The following is a 15402-nucleotide window of genomic DNA, read 5'->3' as shown; positions in this document are numbered from 1 at the left end:
GAGTCCCCTTTGTTAGCACAAGGAGATGTACACATGAATGTTCACATCAGCCTTATTTGGAAACATCTTAAATGTCCATCAACAAAGATTGATACCTTTATCATGATACAGTTCTACAATGGAATACCATATATCAGTAAAAATGAATAAATCAGATCTACACGTCAACAAAATACTGAACAATTACAGTAAGGTAAAGAAGACTACAAGAGCATTGTTACTACTTATAAATAGTCTAAAAACAGCAAAACAAGACTATATTGCTCAGGTACACATACATACATAGCAAAGAATAAGGAAATACATGCATAAGAACAATAAACACAAAACTCAGTGGGCAGAGTCCCTCTGAGGGAAGACATGAAGAGTACACTGAAGTCTCAACAGTGTGTGCAATGATTTATTTCACCATCTGGGTGGTGGACACAAAGGGGTTTATAATATTATTTAATTTTTTGGTGTTCCTGAAATATTTCACAGGAATTTTTAATGAATAATAAAGAATTAAAAAGAATGTGTGACACCGGTACAGAGTAAAAGAGAAAGGAAAGAGTCAAATATTGCTTGAAAATTTTTCAAAATATTTACTCCCATTTCTACTTCCCTGGACTTGATTCCCAATAATGTAAGCCTCACTAAAACAGCCTCTTCATGCTTCTCTCTGTCCCAGCTCATCTACTCATATCAGTCCAAGAGGCCACTTCTTCATGTCACTGCCTATTCAGAATCTGTCAGTGGTTCCTATCAAATCTAAACATTCTTGTATAGCCATTAATGACCCTCTCAATCAAATTCATCTTCAGGTCTAATTAAAGTGGAGGAACTGGAGGAGAGAACCATCTTCTGGACCAGGAACATGCCAAGTTCATCTGCACCTCCATGTCTATGCAAATGTTTTCTCTATCTGAAAGTCGGTCCTTCTTCCTATGTAAGTCTTACAAATCCATGAAAATCTAGCTTCAGATCTTCCCTATTGGAAGCATTCCAAAATGATCTCATTCTCTGTTGAGCCCCTACTCCTACAGAAAAGCCCAAAATAAGTGCATTTGAGCACCAGTTTCATTCTGTAACCCATTATTACTAATTATTTCCTATATTTTAATCTTATTCTTTGTATTACATTTCAAGCTGCCCAAGAAGTTTAACTAGGTCTTGCTCTTCTATATTCTTCACAGTAATAAGTACCCAGGAGATGTTACAAATATTTTTTGTTTGCCCATACTTGGAAAGGCTGGATATATACATACCAAAATACCTGACATCTATCATCAAGATCCCTTAGGATTCATATCATCAAAGCAGAGTGTTTTCAATTATCTATAAAGCACATGCAAATCTAGAGGAATTATTATGCACCACAGTTTATAAAAACATGGTGCATGTTCGCATTCTATCTCACCATTCCTCACAGGCCATTCGAAGCTGAATGGTAGATGTGGTATCTATAGCAGGGTGCCACATGGAAGGTTAGCATATCCCCAAGGCTGGCCCATCTCACCACATCATTCCAGTAGTTCAGAAGCAGATAGTAGAACAGAATACACTACATGTCTGGCCAGAAACAAAACTAGTATAAAAAATTCATGAAAATACCTAGAAGGCTGTGATTCCACATCAGTAAAGATGTTAGATTCCAGTCTCCCCTGTGAGAGCCAACCCACATCTACGTACCTACATAGAGATCAGCCTCAAGCAAGAAAGGCGGTTGTAGCTGCTTCTCTGCCTCCCACAACACTTTCCACCTCATCCCTGTGATCTGATTTATTCTTTGAGTCCTTGGTGAACTTTTGCTTTCTTCCACTTACAAACCATATAGGGGCCACCATCTCTGGTCTCCCTTGAGCTTCTGGTCTCCTAGAGGGAGACAGGCATATACGCAGAAAATGAAAAACAAAACTAGGTTATAATTACGTATCAGACTCAATGGAGACACAGAAAGGAGAACTCAATGTAAGAGGTGAGGGGTAGGAAAGAAGTTTATGCTAAGCCTTAGAGGGTCGGAATAAAGTAAGGCAATTAATCTACTAATATGTTAATTTTGAATAAGGAAGAGGAGGAAGAAGAGGGAACAGCAGTTTGTTTTTTCTTTGCTTCTTTTTTAAAATCCTTATTGTATTTCAAAACCTTACCTCTGCTTGCCAGCAGAGTGCATGTTGCCTAGTTGGGAAATGTAGCACTGCGTATCCCATCACCTTATATTCAGGCTGGGATCAGCTCAGTGTTTACCAGGTATTAACAGAGTAAACTTAGGACCAAAGAACACAGCATCTGACATTGCAAAGAAGTGCCATGCAAAAGCTGTGCAACACCATCCTCAGAGTTATGGCCCTTATGAACTAAGAATACAGATGTGCATTCACTTGTTTATTCATTCACTCAACCAATGTTTACCCACCATTTATTAAGTGCCAGGTGCTGTGCTAGGCATCAGTGATATTTGGTGAACATTCTATATTTAGTTCTTGATCTCACGGAATGCACAGTTCAGTGGGGAAAGCAATCTGACACTCACAAGTCAACACGTCATTATTGACCGTAAAAGGACCATGAAAAAGGAATAAAGTGCTAAAACAGCATTCAGCTGGAGACCTTCCCTGATTAAATGACTTTTCAGCTGAAGTCTAGGAAAGAGGGAACAATGTAAGAAACAGCATTCCAAGGAGAAGGGGAAAGATTTCTTAGCCTGCTCCATAGAAGCTCTAGAATCAAGTGAGTCTTATCTGAACTACCTAGGCAAGGATTCACAGCAAAGACTTCCAAATGCATTACCACTTCAAGATTCCCCTGCTGACCCTCCCAAACTCTAAATGGAAAGCACATCCTAATTTGAAAGGATGAAAAGGTGACTTTGCCTTCTGGGTTAATGTCTACACGAAAATAGCTTTGAAGAGAGTGAATGTGCCTTGTCTTTTTGCTAGTATAGTATGATGAATCATATCAAAGAATGGTTGTTTGCAAAGTCTGAGACAAGATCAAAATGCCATTTTCCTCTGAAACTGCAGCATGTGTTTTGTAAAGAAATCTTAGTGATATCTAGCAGGGAAATTTGCAGTCCAGAAATAGACTCCACACTGATTTCTACTGAAATTGAAACCAAGAAAGAAGGGGTATCCAGGGAAAGGGTGTAATCATGAGGTTAGAATGAGGGTTAGTGCCAGTCCTCCTATCACATACTCAGATGTTCTCCAGTAGTAGAATTAAAACAGCAAGTTACTCTAGCAGATGTTTTCAAATTAGCTAAAACCGTGTCACCAGAGTAAAGCAGCAAAGCTGGAAATGTGCCCAGAGAGACCTTCCCACAAGCCGCCTGAGGGAGCCATTTAAATGTCTCTGAGCTCTCCTAGTGCAGAGATTCAGATGCAAGCCTAGGGAGATAAGCAAGTCACAGCACAATGTCTCCTCATCCAAATGCTTATCCATGGCTTCAGTAAGACCACAACTCTGCTGAATATTAAGAAAACCTGGCAAGATTGAGCAGTTCCAAATCACACACTTTGTGGTTTGCTGCTGTGTTGTTGCTTACAAATCTGATAAGAAAACATTGAGAGAAGATAGAGAAATTGTCAATGGCAACAGATGAGCAAACCATGATAAGTGAATATGAAAATGAACAGTTTGGTTGCTGGCAAATCCTAGGGAGAGGGAGGAAGGTGGTTTGCATCTTCATAACATATTCAGAACACTGATATCTAGTTCACAATTAGATATCCAGTGGAACAATCACATCCCAGCTATGCTGGTTGTCTATCCAAGAAAACGTCCAAGGATCTGAGCCAAATATCTGTGGATATAGATCCATAGGGCTTCCTTTTGCATGAGCTGCTTTTCCTAAGTGGGATGTTACTTGTTGCCCAGTAATCATTAACTCCTATAGGAGGGAGAAAATAATAAAGCAACCAGGAAAAATCTTAAGTCAATAATGGATGAAGATAACCCTGTTTCTCACTTATACAACAGCTATCTGTCCCCTACCATTTACTAGAGAGAAGGATGGGAAATGGTTGGGTCAACACGTCTCCTGTGCAATACCAACCTCTGTACAATCAGACTAAAGAACAGAAGACCTCAAAGGGATGTCATTCACCTTTTTAACTGCCTTATAGTCACACCCCATTTTTGCTTGTGCTCAATCACATGTTTTGCTCTGTAGGTGTGTATTTTGCAGGGTTACAGGGAAAGGTGTAGCAAATATACAGTATACAGTATTGTATAAGCTAAATAGTTATATCTTAGAAGCAAAAGAACTGGTACCTGGTATCTCATACAATCGGTTATCTGTGGGTGTCTAATAGATTAAAATGAATGTCAGAAGACTATTTCTAAATCCTCCTCTGTGGTAATGCAATGTTTTAGATCTTCCTAGGAACAGCATCTTTGGCAATTCCTGATAGACCACACAACTAGAGAAAGTCACCTTCATCGGGCAGTAACAAGAATCAAGCTACAAATTCTCATGATTCGGAAAAAAAAAAAAAGAAAAAACATCTTTTGAGGGACACTGTAGTTATTCCTCTCTGAAAATAGAGAACTAGTAGCACTTAGGATCTTAAGAAATAAAACAGCTCAAGATATGGGATGTTTTTGAACATTCAGGTGTTTCAACAACAACATAAAGATTTTTCTACAATGTTAGCAAAGTATCTTTTTGTGATAGTGTTTCTTTAAAATAAAAAAAATGTACAAAAGACCAACATACCACAGACATAGGCATAGATTATAACTATGAGAAGTGAGGATTGGGGAAACGTGTTTAGGTTTTTCAAGAGTCTTTTTAGCCTTCTTATTTCAATGGTGTTCCTGTACCAGGGGAAATATAATTACCAATGGAAAAAGAGAAAATAAACAAAATAACCTAAAATTGTATCATTTTCTTCATTTAAGAAAAGAGAGGTAAGTGTGATTTCTATAGAGATGAAATCTACATAAAAGTAGATTTTAATTGGATGCTTCCTGAGAGGAAACCAATTTCCTCTCCTCTGATAAACAGTGGAGCAATTTGTGGGAATGGTCATGAAGGTAACATGAATTTGAGCTGATCATAGAAATTTCACTATAGAAATACACATTAGATAACATTTTACTATTATCTCTGAATTTGAAATATTACGAGATCAGAATCAAAACACTGAATTCTTTGTTTCTGAGAGAGGTGATGTTCAAAGAATATGGTATTCATCTCGATTAAGTTGTAGATGAAACTATTACTTTGCTGCATATTAGTGAATATTGCTCATAATCACTAAAATGAGTACTTTGTAAAACAAGTCCCCCTCTTCCAAGTTTTAATTTTATATTTAAAAAAATCAATCTAAATGGCTATATGGAACAAAGGCACACATATTTAATAGAGTTAATTCAAAGTGCATGCAGTTTCTATTCCCAAATTGGGTTGAATAGGACACTTAAGCTTAGAAGGATTTAAAAAGTAGAACGCTACAATTAGTTTTAGGCTATTTCTCTATATGGGCTACATAATATTTTGGAAGGAAGGTCTTGTCTCCATTTGCTTTCACTAATCACTAATATGCTTTTACTGGGTTTTTAGTCCTGGCAGAACACAGCTTATGTTGATGGAGAAATTAAAGATGCTAAACCATGAAAATTCCCTCCTAGGGAAAACTCATATACTCATTATTTCCCCAAAGCACACTTGCTTGTGTGAGATTTAAGAAGCCTTGTCAGAAAATTATTTTGACATATTTAAAAGAATGTTAACCAGTTCCTTTCGCCCATATTTATATTGCCTGTAATGTTTGAGATAAAGTATTGTATTTGCAGACTAATCTTAGAATGAAATATAGAGAGAAATAGATAGCTATAAATTTAAAAAAATCTATGTATGCAAGTACATTCTTCTTTACTCACACAAGGTAACTAACATTTTCTCTTAAGTAAATTAGTTTTTATAAAATTCACAGAATTTTATATCTGGGACTAGGGGTATTGCAAGGCACTAACCACTGAAACAACTTTACATTTAAGTACTAAATCTAAAGGAAATTAAGAACAGGGCTACTGACACCTGATATCTATGAACTTTCTTGTTTCATGCCAGAGTATGAATTTTCTGAACCAAGGGTAGCTTTTATAACTTAAACTTTTTAAAATCATACATTTTGCATAGACATATTCATTATTTCTTTATAGGCTTGAATTTCCTTTTAAAAACTTAAAGAAAACTTTATTCTTCTGGCATGAAATAAATTAGGATCTTGTAAAATTTCTTGCCTCCATGTCATTTCCGTTCAAGTTTTATTCAAGGAATAAAAAGTATTGCTTTATATGCAAAATGACCTAGGCCAATAGAAAGTCGCTTCCTGAACTGAAATCGTGCTATAAATAACAGTCAAAAGGCTGTTCTTTTTAGAACAGCTCTTTCAGGGTAAAAAATAATTTGCAGGATGTTTGCCTTAGGACCTAAAATCGCTTTCCTAGTTCTCAGCATTTCTCATCTCAATGTCTAACTACATCTTAGACTGATCTATCCTCACCTTCTACGAAGCCATTCACGAAGACCACAAAAGCTAAAAGATCTGTCTTTAATTGGTACTTTTATTACATGTCTTTCCTCGTAACTCCCTAACTTCACGTGTTATGGAAGGAGGCAGGGAGCATTCACCTCCCACGACCGGGAGTCAGTCTCTGTGTCAGGAGTAAGGAGTGAAGAGTCTCGCCTGGATCCACAAAAGACGTAACATCTCCCACCCAGCGTCCCACTCCTTGCCGCCTGGCTACCTTCAACCCCTTGCCCTCTGCACATCCTCCCCTTCTCTAGCAGAAAATTCCGCAGCGCTACGGTCGGGCTGGAGGCAAGCCCTGCAGCCGGGGGCGAGCGCGGCACTCGGACACAGGCACTCAGTGTCTCCGGCGCCGGCAGCCGAGCCACGGGCCACCCCTTCCCACGGCCTCCCGGTGCCACCCAGCGAGGCCGGGACAGCGCGCCTTCCGCAAAAAGCGCAGCAGCCCAAGTCCTGAATGCACGGTCTTCATCGCCGCGGGCCCTCCAAAGGTGCCTCTCCCAGCTGCAGCCGCCCCTCAATGAAAGTGCAATTTGTTATCTCGCCCAGCCCAGAGGAGAGGTCCCTGTTTGGCCTTGGTTCCAACCCGGCTCATTGAATTCGCTGAATGTCGGGGCTCCCGGCCCGCCCCGCGATTCTCCGGGAATTGGCCTTGGCCACGGGCAGGGGGCGACTCTCCAGTGACCTCCTCCTTGGACCCCATTTCTCTCTTTCTCTTTCTCTCTCTCTCTCTCTCTGTGCCTGTCTCTCTTTGTGTCTCTGTTTCTTTGGCTTTCTCTTACAAACGCACGGGGGAGTTGGTCCTTTTCCACAATGCCAAAATGTCACCCAAAAAGCAAGTGCAACAACTTGCTTTGCAAACGACCCAGGAGCCTGCCGAGAAATCCCCTGCGGGGAGCAGCCCCCTCCTCCCCTGCAAGGTGCTTCGGGGGTGGGGTGGGGGTGTGAATTTGACCGGTGGACATGACGGGGACAGGGGACCGGTGTTCTCCCCTCCCCCTTCCGGGACCCTGTCGCAATTAGAAATCCTTCCCCTGCCTGGGTCCCCGTGGGGAGCCGCGAGGACCGCATGGCCGGAGAGGACGCGCTCGCCCCCGAGATCCCAGGTTACCCGGAGGGCCCGGGAGTGCACCCCGGGCGGCTGAAAGGGTAAGGAGCGCGGACTCTCGAGCCAGCAGCCAGGGGATCCCAGCCCGCAGCCCCTCCGCGGGCGAGGGAAGCGGCGACCGCGCGGCAGGCAGCAGCCAGGAGCCACCCAGCGCGCCGCGACCGCCGCCGCCGCCGCCGCCGCCGCCGCCGCGCAAGCCCCAGCCCCGCGGCGCAGCCCGGCGTTACCTGGCCGCGTCCCGCAGTCCGGCCCTCGCTGGCTGCGTCCGTCCGTTGGTCCCACGAGCCTCGGAGGAAGGACGAGAGAGATGTCCCCGCGACCAGGACCGGCTCTCAGCGAGGTGACGGGAAGGACTCGAGAGAGGAGCCGAGGCGGCGGCGGCCGTTCGCGCCGCCTATGCTGCCGATTCCCCGAGGCGGAAGGTGTCCGCGAGGCCGTGTCCTCGAGATTGCGGCGCCCGAAGCGCAGCGCTCGCCTCTGGAGCGGAGGCTGAGCGCCGGGACGCGGCGGGCTGGGGCTGCAAGGCTGTGCTGGTCACCCGCCCCTGGGTGCATGTTAATACGGTGGGGAGGAGGAGTCCCGCGCTTCCTCCGCCCAACCACCGGAGCCGGCGGGCGGGCGGCGGCCGCGGCCCGGAGCCAGCCGCTCCCACCCGCCCCAGCTACTACGGCGCGGCGCGGCGCGGCGCGGCGCGACCGCCGGCTCCGGCCCCAGCTCAGGCACGTGCGCCCAGGCCGCGGGGAGGCGCCGGCGCCTCCCGGAACGCGCTCCTGGCCTGCGGGTGCTGCCCGCTCAGTCTCCGGGTGGGAAGTGCGCTCGCCCCGGTCCGAGGGGAAAGCCCAGCATCCCCGGCAGGGAACAGAGAGGCGGCCACCCGCGAGTGGGCGTGACCCATTGGTTCCCTTGCGCAGCATCTTTGGAGAATTAAGCTGTCCCCTCCTCTCTTGCCAGCCGTTGTTCCTAATCTTGTCTTTTTTAAGGGAGGAAAGCAGGAGAACTCATGACACTTTGTGTCACAGGATATCAAGTTGGTGGACAGAGGGTTTGCTGACCTCTCCCGTCCCTCCTCAGGGTCCCTAGGAGAATTTTTGAAGAAGTAATCGGCAGCAAGGAGACGGGGGCAATAGAGAGTCTCAGACTCGCAGGGACCCATGTTCGTCCCCAGCGCCACTACTTTCAAACCGTTATCCCTCAGAGCTGTTTCCTCACCTCCACAACTCTCCCGGGTTCGATGACACTATATATCCCACCAGTTCATCTCGGTACAGGCCAAAAGGTAATTCAAAACGCGAAACGAATCTCATCTCCTGACCTGTGCCCTCGGTAAACTCCCCAGGATCCACCCCAAGTACACTTGGAAGCCAGGCCCCTCCACACAGGCTGAGCACCACGCTTCCACAAACTGAAAACAGAGAGAATCCACTTGGTTTCAAAGTCAGAATAGGGATAGCGGCGTGAGTGGGTGAATTGCGATGTGGGTCAAGGAGAGAAAAAAGTAAATCAATTAAGTATTTATTGAGCTCCTGCGCTGCCCACTTAATTGCAAACGTTACAATAGTTAAAATAATCGTGGTTAATCACTGCCTTATTATTTCCTTCTATTAAAAAAAGAAATGGCATCTTCATGGAGAATGCCCTTTGTTCTACAGTTTCCTGAGGGAATATTATGCCAAAAAGTATATAATCTTTATTTAATTTTATCCAGAAGTTATAGCATAAGATTTAGCATCTGTTTGTGTGATGTCTAATTATAAATATTAATAGAATATCCTTTTAAAGACAACACTTCTAAAAATGCAAGGAAGTGAAAAACAGTTTTCATAAAAATATGACTCAGATAAATAACCTCTTTCCTGCAATTTCACTGAGTGATTTTCCATTAAAGAAAATAACAATTACTGAAACCACTAAATGGAGGTAAATTCTCAGCATTGTAATACCATGAGCACCGATGCTTTAACAATGATCTAAAAGATATTCTCAGACAATTCAAGAATTACTATAGGGGCCCAGCTCAGTGGCTCACACCTCTAATCCTGGCACTTTGGGAGGCTGAGATGGGCAGATCACTTGAGGTCAGGAGTTCAAGACCAGCCTGGCCAACATGGTGAAAACCCATCTCTACTAAAAATTCAAAACTTAGCTGGGTTGGTGGTGGGCGCCTGTAATCCCAGCTGCTCTGGAGGCTGAGACAGAAGAATCACTTGAACCCGGGAGGTGGAGATTGCAGTAAGCCGAGATCACACCACTGCACTCCAGCCGGGGTGACAGAGCGAGACTCTCAAAAAAAAAAAAAAAAAGAATTATTATAGGGACACTTCAAATTGGATTCCCTGAAAAGGCAAAATACTGATATGTGATAATAGCCTTCATAATTTGGAAAATTTGCCTTTCCAGATTTGTAAATATGTTTAATAGATTTTCTTTTCTAATTTTTAAATTGATATATCATAGTTGCACATATTTTGCAGGTAGATACAATAATTTGGTACACATATACAATGCATAATGATCAAATCAGGGTAATTGGGATATCCCTCACCTCAAACATTTATCTTTTCTTCGTATTGGGAACATTAGAATTCTTCTCTTCTAGCTATTTTGAAATATACAATAAATTAAACTATATAGTTCCTCTGCTGTACTATGGAATACTAGAGCTTAATCCTGGTATCTAACTGCATTTAATCTATAGATTCTTCCAATGACATCACATAAATAAGAAGGTCAGTATCATTGTCAGGCCCTAACTCAAATTAGATGAATTCAGTGAATAAAATTACTTCAAGTGGAAAATCAATTTTCTTACAAAATTGTTATGGTAGATTTAACCCAGCAACAATAATATCGATGTAACATTGCTATTATTAGGGTTTTCTGACTGTAGGTGACAGAAACCAAAGTTGGCTAACTTAAGTGAAAATAATTTATTAGAAAAATATTGAAAGCTTCCAGAATTAAAGAGAGGACTGGAAAGCAGTCTTGGAAACAGTCAGGATTTGAGGCAATACCGATGGGCTAGGAAGCAGGAAAGACAGCAGTTTGGTTTGGTGCTGCACAGTCTACTTGAGAAAATACCAAATTTTTCTCACCTTCCATTACTGAATCAAGATTCAAAATCACAGGGTTGAGTATTTATTTGCTTGGCCAAACTTCATGCAGGCACTGACTCCCTGGCTATATATACCAGGACAGGAAGAAGAAACATTTGATTTCTTCACTTTCAGGATGGAGGGTGGGCACCTGGATTTATGACACTTCCACAAGAATACATAATTGAAGATAGGTAATTCCTCAAAATAAAATCAGAGAGTGATGAATAAGGAGGATTTGATGCTGAGATTTTTTAAAAATGATATACATCTGGTATTTTGGCCATGAAATTTATATTCTAATTCTTATAGTTACTTGAAAACAAACAATGATATTGTGTAAGGAAAACTGATAGCACTTCTTTTCGTTGTTGTTATTCGTATGCTTGTTTTTAGTTAAGAGATTTTTAAATGTTGTTTAAATATCCTATGTCTGGTTACCTTATTTGTATTCTCATAGCACCTGTGAGCACTACTGCAAACCAGAGCTTGTCAGCTGGGCTTATTTCATCACTGAATAATGACCATGAAAAGATGTCCGAGTTCTAATCCTTGGAACCAGTGATTGGTGCCTTACCTGGCAAAAGGAACTTTGCAGATATAATAAAGGATCTTGAAGTGGGAAGGTTATCCTGGGCTTCCGGGTTACCCTAGTTGGCCCAATTGTAAACATAAGGTACTTATAGGAAGGAGTCAAGAAAGTCAAAGGCAGAAGAAAAAGATGGGATGATGGAAACAGAGGTTGAAATCATGCACTTTGAAGATGGAGGAAGGTGGTCATCAACAAAAGAATATAGGTGATCTCTGGAAACTAGAAAAAGTGAAAAAAGGATTCTCCTCTAGAGTCTTCCAAATGGAACACCGGTCTACTAACATCTTGATTTTAGCCCAGTTAAACTGGTTTTAGACTTACCTCCAGAGCTATAAGATTAAAAAATTTGTGTTGTTTTAAGCCATCAAGTCTGTAGTAATTTGTATCAGCAGCCACAGGAAACTAATACAGACAGCTTACCCAGGCGTTGGGAGCATGCTTTCAAAAGCACGCTATTGGTAGTGGGTGGCATGGTGGCCCTCACTATAGAAGAAGCGCAGAAAAGTATACCTACTTTTGGAGAAGCTAACTCAAAGCTGGTTAAGTTAGCAAACATGTTGGTGAGAACAGGAAATTGGAAACCATGGACAGATAGGGTTCCTATGCAAGAGTTTCCGATTCTCTAGTTACATCAAAATGGCGGCATTCCTTCTAGACCACAAAATCGTCAGACAGGTAAAATCCCATGAAAATGAAGCATAGAGGGTGGTGGGGGGCAGCCCTGGAATAAAGGCTGCGGCGGTACACGGGGACCCGGCTGCAATGGCTGCGGGGGTGGCGAGCCACTACTAAAATTCCTGGGGAAGCGAAATAGAATTTCGTAAGAACAAAACGGATGGAGAGGAGAAAACCTGTGGTGGATGTGAAGGCCCTGGTGCCATGTATGTCAAATTGATATCATCTGATGGCCATGAATTTATTGTAAAAAGAGAACATGCATTAACATCAGGCACGATAAAAGCCATGTTGAGTGGCCCAGGTCAATTTGCTGAGAAGGAAACCAGTGAGGTCAATTTTAGAGAGATACCTTCAAATGTGATATCAAAAGTGTGCATGTATTTTAAAATGAAGCACAGTTGTGAAAGAAGAAAGAACTCAAAGGGCATTTTGAATGGTAAATGTGAACAACATAAATTTATTCTGTATTAATAGAGCATTCTTATCCAGTCTCATGGTTTCGAGTAATATTAAAATGGTGATAACTTCTACATCCTCTCAGATCAGTTTAAGATTTGTAAATCCAAAGGCCCACTAGACCAATCTTGAAATTTCCAGTTATCTCAAACTTAATGGGTCTGCATTAAATTCACCATCATCTGCCTTTCACCTCCATTCACATTTATTTCATTTCCTGTTATACTATATGAATTCATGGCACTATTATCCACCAAGTCACTAACACCAGACACCTGTGAGTTTTCTTAAGACTTCTGCACTCACCAATCACCTGCAATCCATCACCAAACGCTGTTGACTTCTTCCACTGTCTGAGTAGGTCTTGAATTCTTTGTCTATTTCCATTTCTATTATATGGCCCCATCAGGCCTTCATCGTCTCATCTCCAGATTATTATACTATCTTCCTATCTTCTTTCCATTTCCTCAGTTTTGCCTTCTCTTCATTGCAGCAGGAGTGGTCTTCTAAGAATGCACCTCTGACCATGCTACTTCGGTGCTTTAAAATCTTTAATAATGACCATTATTTACCATATAAAGTTTATTTATTTATAATGACATACAAGGTTCTTCATAAACGTGGTTTCATCTTCTTCAGCCATTCCTCCCATGATTTGTACATTATGCCTCAGTAAATCAAACTGCTGTTTATAATGCCATTTATGTATCATGCTCTGTAATAGATCTTTAACTTTTCCTTACTTTATTCCCTGTCTTCAATTCCCTCTCTCTGCTTTTTCTGGCTAATATTTATTGACCCTTCAAGATGGGCTTCAGTATACCTCTTGCCTAAAAGAGACATTAGGTTGGATTAAGTGTTGCCAATGCTCACCGTACCTACCACTATCTTAGCTCCTACCACATTCTATTACAATTTTCAGATTATGTAGGTTATGTTTTTGAGACTTTAGCTATCCCTATTTGGATCACCAATACCTAGCATAAAAATTATCTCTCAATAGATAATCAATATGTATTTATTAAACTCGATTGACCTGAACTGCTCTGAGAATATATTGTGGTGTCAGGATATACCCTATTATTTAATAAAAACATGTGTATGATACAATATAACATGTATCCAAATTTTAAAACCCATCCCTCATCAGGTTTAGTAAATGGGGAGCTTTCTTTCTCGTGCTAAACAAAAACAAACAAAAAAATTGAAGAAAGATGTTTGAAAACACCTTGACTAGTTTTTCTTTACGGTAGCCAATCCAGTGAAATGAAAGGATCTTAACCTTCAATTCTTTTCACTGAATGTTTTGCTTTATGTTTTATTTAACAATTTTCATTAAAGATGTAAATATTGGAATACAATGGACTTAGCTTCTGTTTTACTCCCTTCTTTTATTCCCTGGCATTCTTTTAAAACTTAATTTTTAAATTGATACATGATAATTGTATATATTTATGGAGCATGGTGTGATGTTTTAGTACATGTATATACATTGTATAATTATCAAGTCAGAGTATTGAGCATATCTATCGCCTCATACATTTATCATTTCTTTATGGTGAGAACATTCAAAATCCTCTCTTCTAGCTATTTATAAATATAAAATATAATATTGTTAGCCATAGTCATCCTACTGTGCAATAAAGCACCAAAACTTGTTTATTGATTAATCTACACATGCTGTTTCCTCTTCTTGTCTTCATCCCCTCTCCCTCCTTTATTCTTCTACCCATTGTCATATGGCTTGAGCCTTGCACATTGCAATTTGGCTTTGTTCTGATAAAAGATGTCTAATTTTCTCAACAAAAAGACCCTTTGTAATTCCTATTTCCTTGATCTCTAAATAAAATTTTAGGCTATAGACAACTGATTTTTTAAAAATTCCACCAGAAATTTCCATAGCTTCACTCTGGCCTATTTGTTTTCTACTTCTCTGCCCCCAGGTTTTCTTACTACCCCTCCTAAGTTGCAATTTTCATGTCCCCAGGATGGTAGCTGAGGCGATGACATCTCTGAAGAGAAAGGGCCTGCAGCCAGGAACCCAGGGAATCTCTGGTGGGAGGAAACCCAGGGAAACAGTGGTACAAAAACCAAGGAGTGGGAGAATTTCAGGAGATGAGACTGGTTGACGCTGAATTTTAAACCAACATTTTTGCACGAATAATGTCTCCACCAGAAAATACGTATAGCACTCACAAATTCATCATCACAAACCAAACAGGCCATCTTCCATCCAGTCAGTCTTTCCACTGGTGATTCTTGATTCCACCACATACCCAGATACTGAAGACAGAAATATTAATATTAAAGTCATTCTGTATCTCTTTCTTCCACATTATTGCTACATCTAGCCCCTAAGTTTTACCAAACTCCTAAAACAATAAGCTATGTATTTTACTCCACTGCTTAAATTTTTTTCAGAAGATCCTCTCTGTCTTCAAGGTAAAATTGAAAACAATAAGTATGACATGTAAGCCATTCACAACCTTTTTCTTCATTAAATTATCAAATTAATTCATTTGAGTGGAGTGACTTTTCACATTTTGAAATACTTGGTTAAAAACTGTATTGAAATAATTGTAACAGGTTGGGAATAACTATTTGTAGTGAAGAACAAATATGAAGGAATTCAAGAGTAGTAAGTGCAAAAAAGAAAATATATACATCTATATACAGTAGGAACTAATGATAGTAAATGAATCTGGGTCAACTATCTACCAGCATAGTGGTAAATTGGGGAGAAAGAATCAGAATATCCCAATAACTAACAAAAATTAACATATTATTGTATAAATTTTGAGAAGAGACATGCTCCAGATTTTTATGTCTAGAAATATCGTATTTAAGAGTTCACTTTCAAGCATTTTAATTTTACCCTTCAAGACATTTTACCCTTTCAAAAACTTTCTTGTAATTATGTAGTACTCTAATTTCTCCAGATATGTAAATGTTCTTGAC

The 15402-nt window shown here is 41.0% G+C and overlaps 2 protein-coding genes across 15 annotated transcripts in view; one reads left to right on the top strand and one right to left on the bottom strand.

Annotated features, from left to right (window-relative positions):
* The window catches only part of DLGAP1 (DLG associated protein 1), a 961850-nt gene extending 953563 nt beyond the window's left edge, over positions 1–8287 (bottom strand). For 8 of the 14 annotated variants that reach the window (XM_034943985.2, XM_034943989.2, XM_034943988.2 and 5 more), the window contains exon 1: positions 7854–8287. The gene's annotated coding sequence lies outside the window, so the exon portion shown is untranslated. The remainder of the gene's footprint in view (positions 1–7853) is intronic. The other 6 variants (XM_034943986.2, XM_055102768.1, XM_055102771.2 and 3 more) reach the window with 5 other exon arrangements.
* Positions 7340–14291, top strand: LOC117976856 (serine/arginine repetitive matrix protein 1-like). Its single transcript, XM_034944047.2, has 3 exons — positions 7340–7624; positions 7711–8902; positions 11179–14291. The coding sequence occupies exons 1-2, from the start codon at positions 7340–7342 to the stop codon at positions 8704–8706; spliced, it is 1281 nt and encodes a 426-aa protein (XP_034799938.2). The 3' UTR covers positions 8707–8902; positions 11179–14291.
* Positions 14292–15402: the final 1111 nt, after the last annotated feature.

The sequence above is a fragment of the Pan paniscus genome, chromosome 17 (assembly GCF_029289425.2).
Source record: "Pan paniscus chromosome 17, NHGRI_mPanPan1-v2.0_pri, whole genome shotgun sequence".
Taxonomy (NCBI): domain Eukaryota; kingdom Metazoa; phylum Chordata; class Mammalia; order Primates; family Hominidae; genus Pan; species Pan paniscus.
Note: the sequence above shows the minus strand (reverse complement) of the source record. Positions and strands in the feature narration are given on the sequence as shown.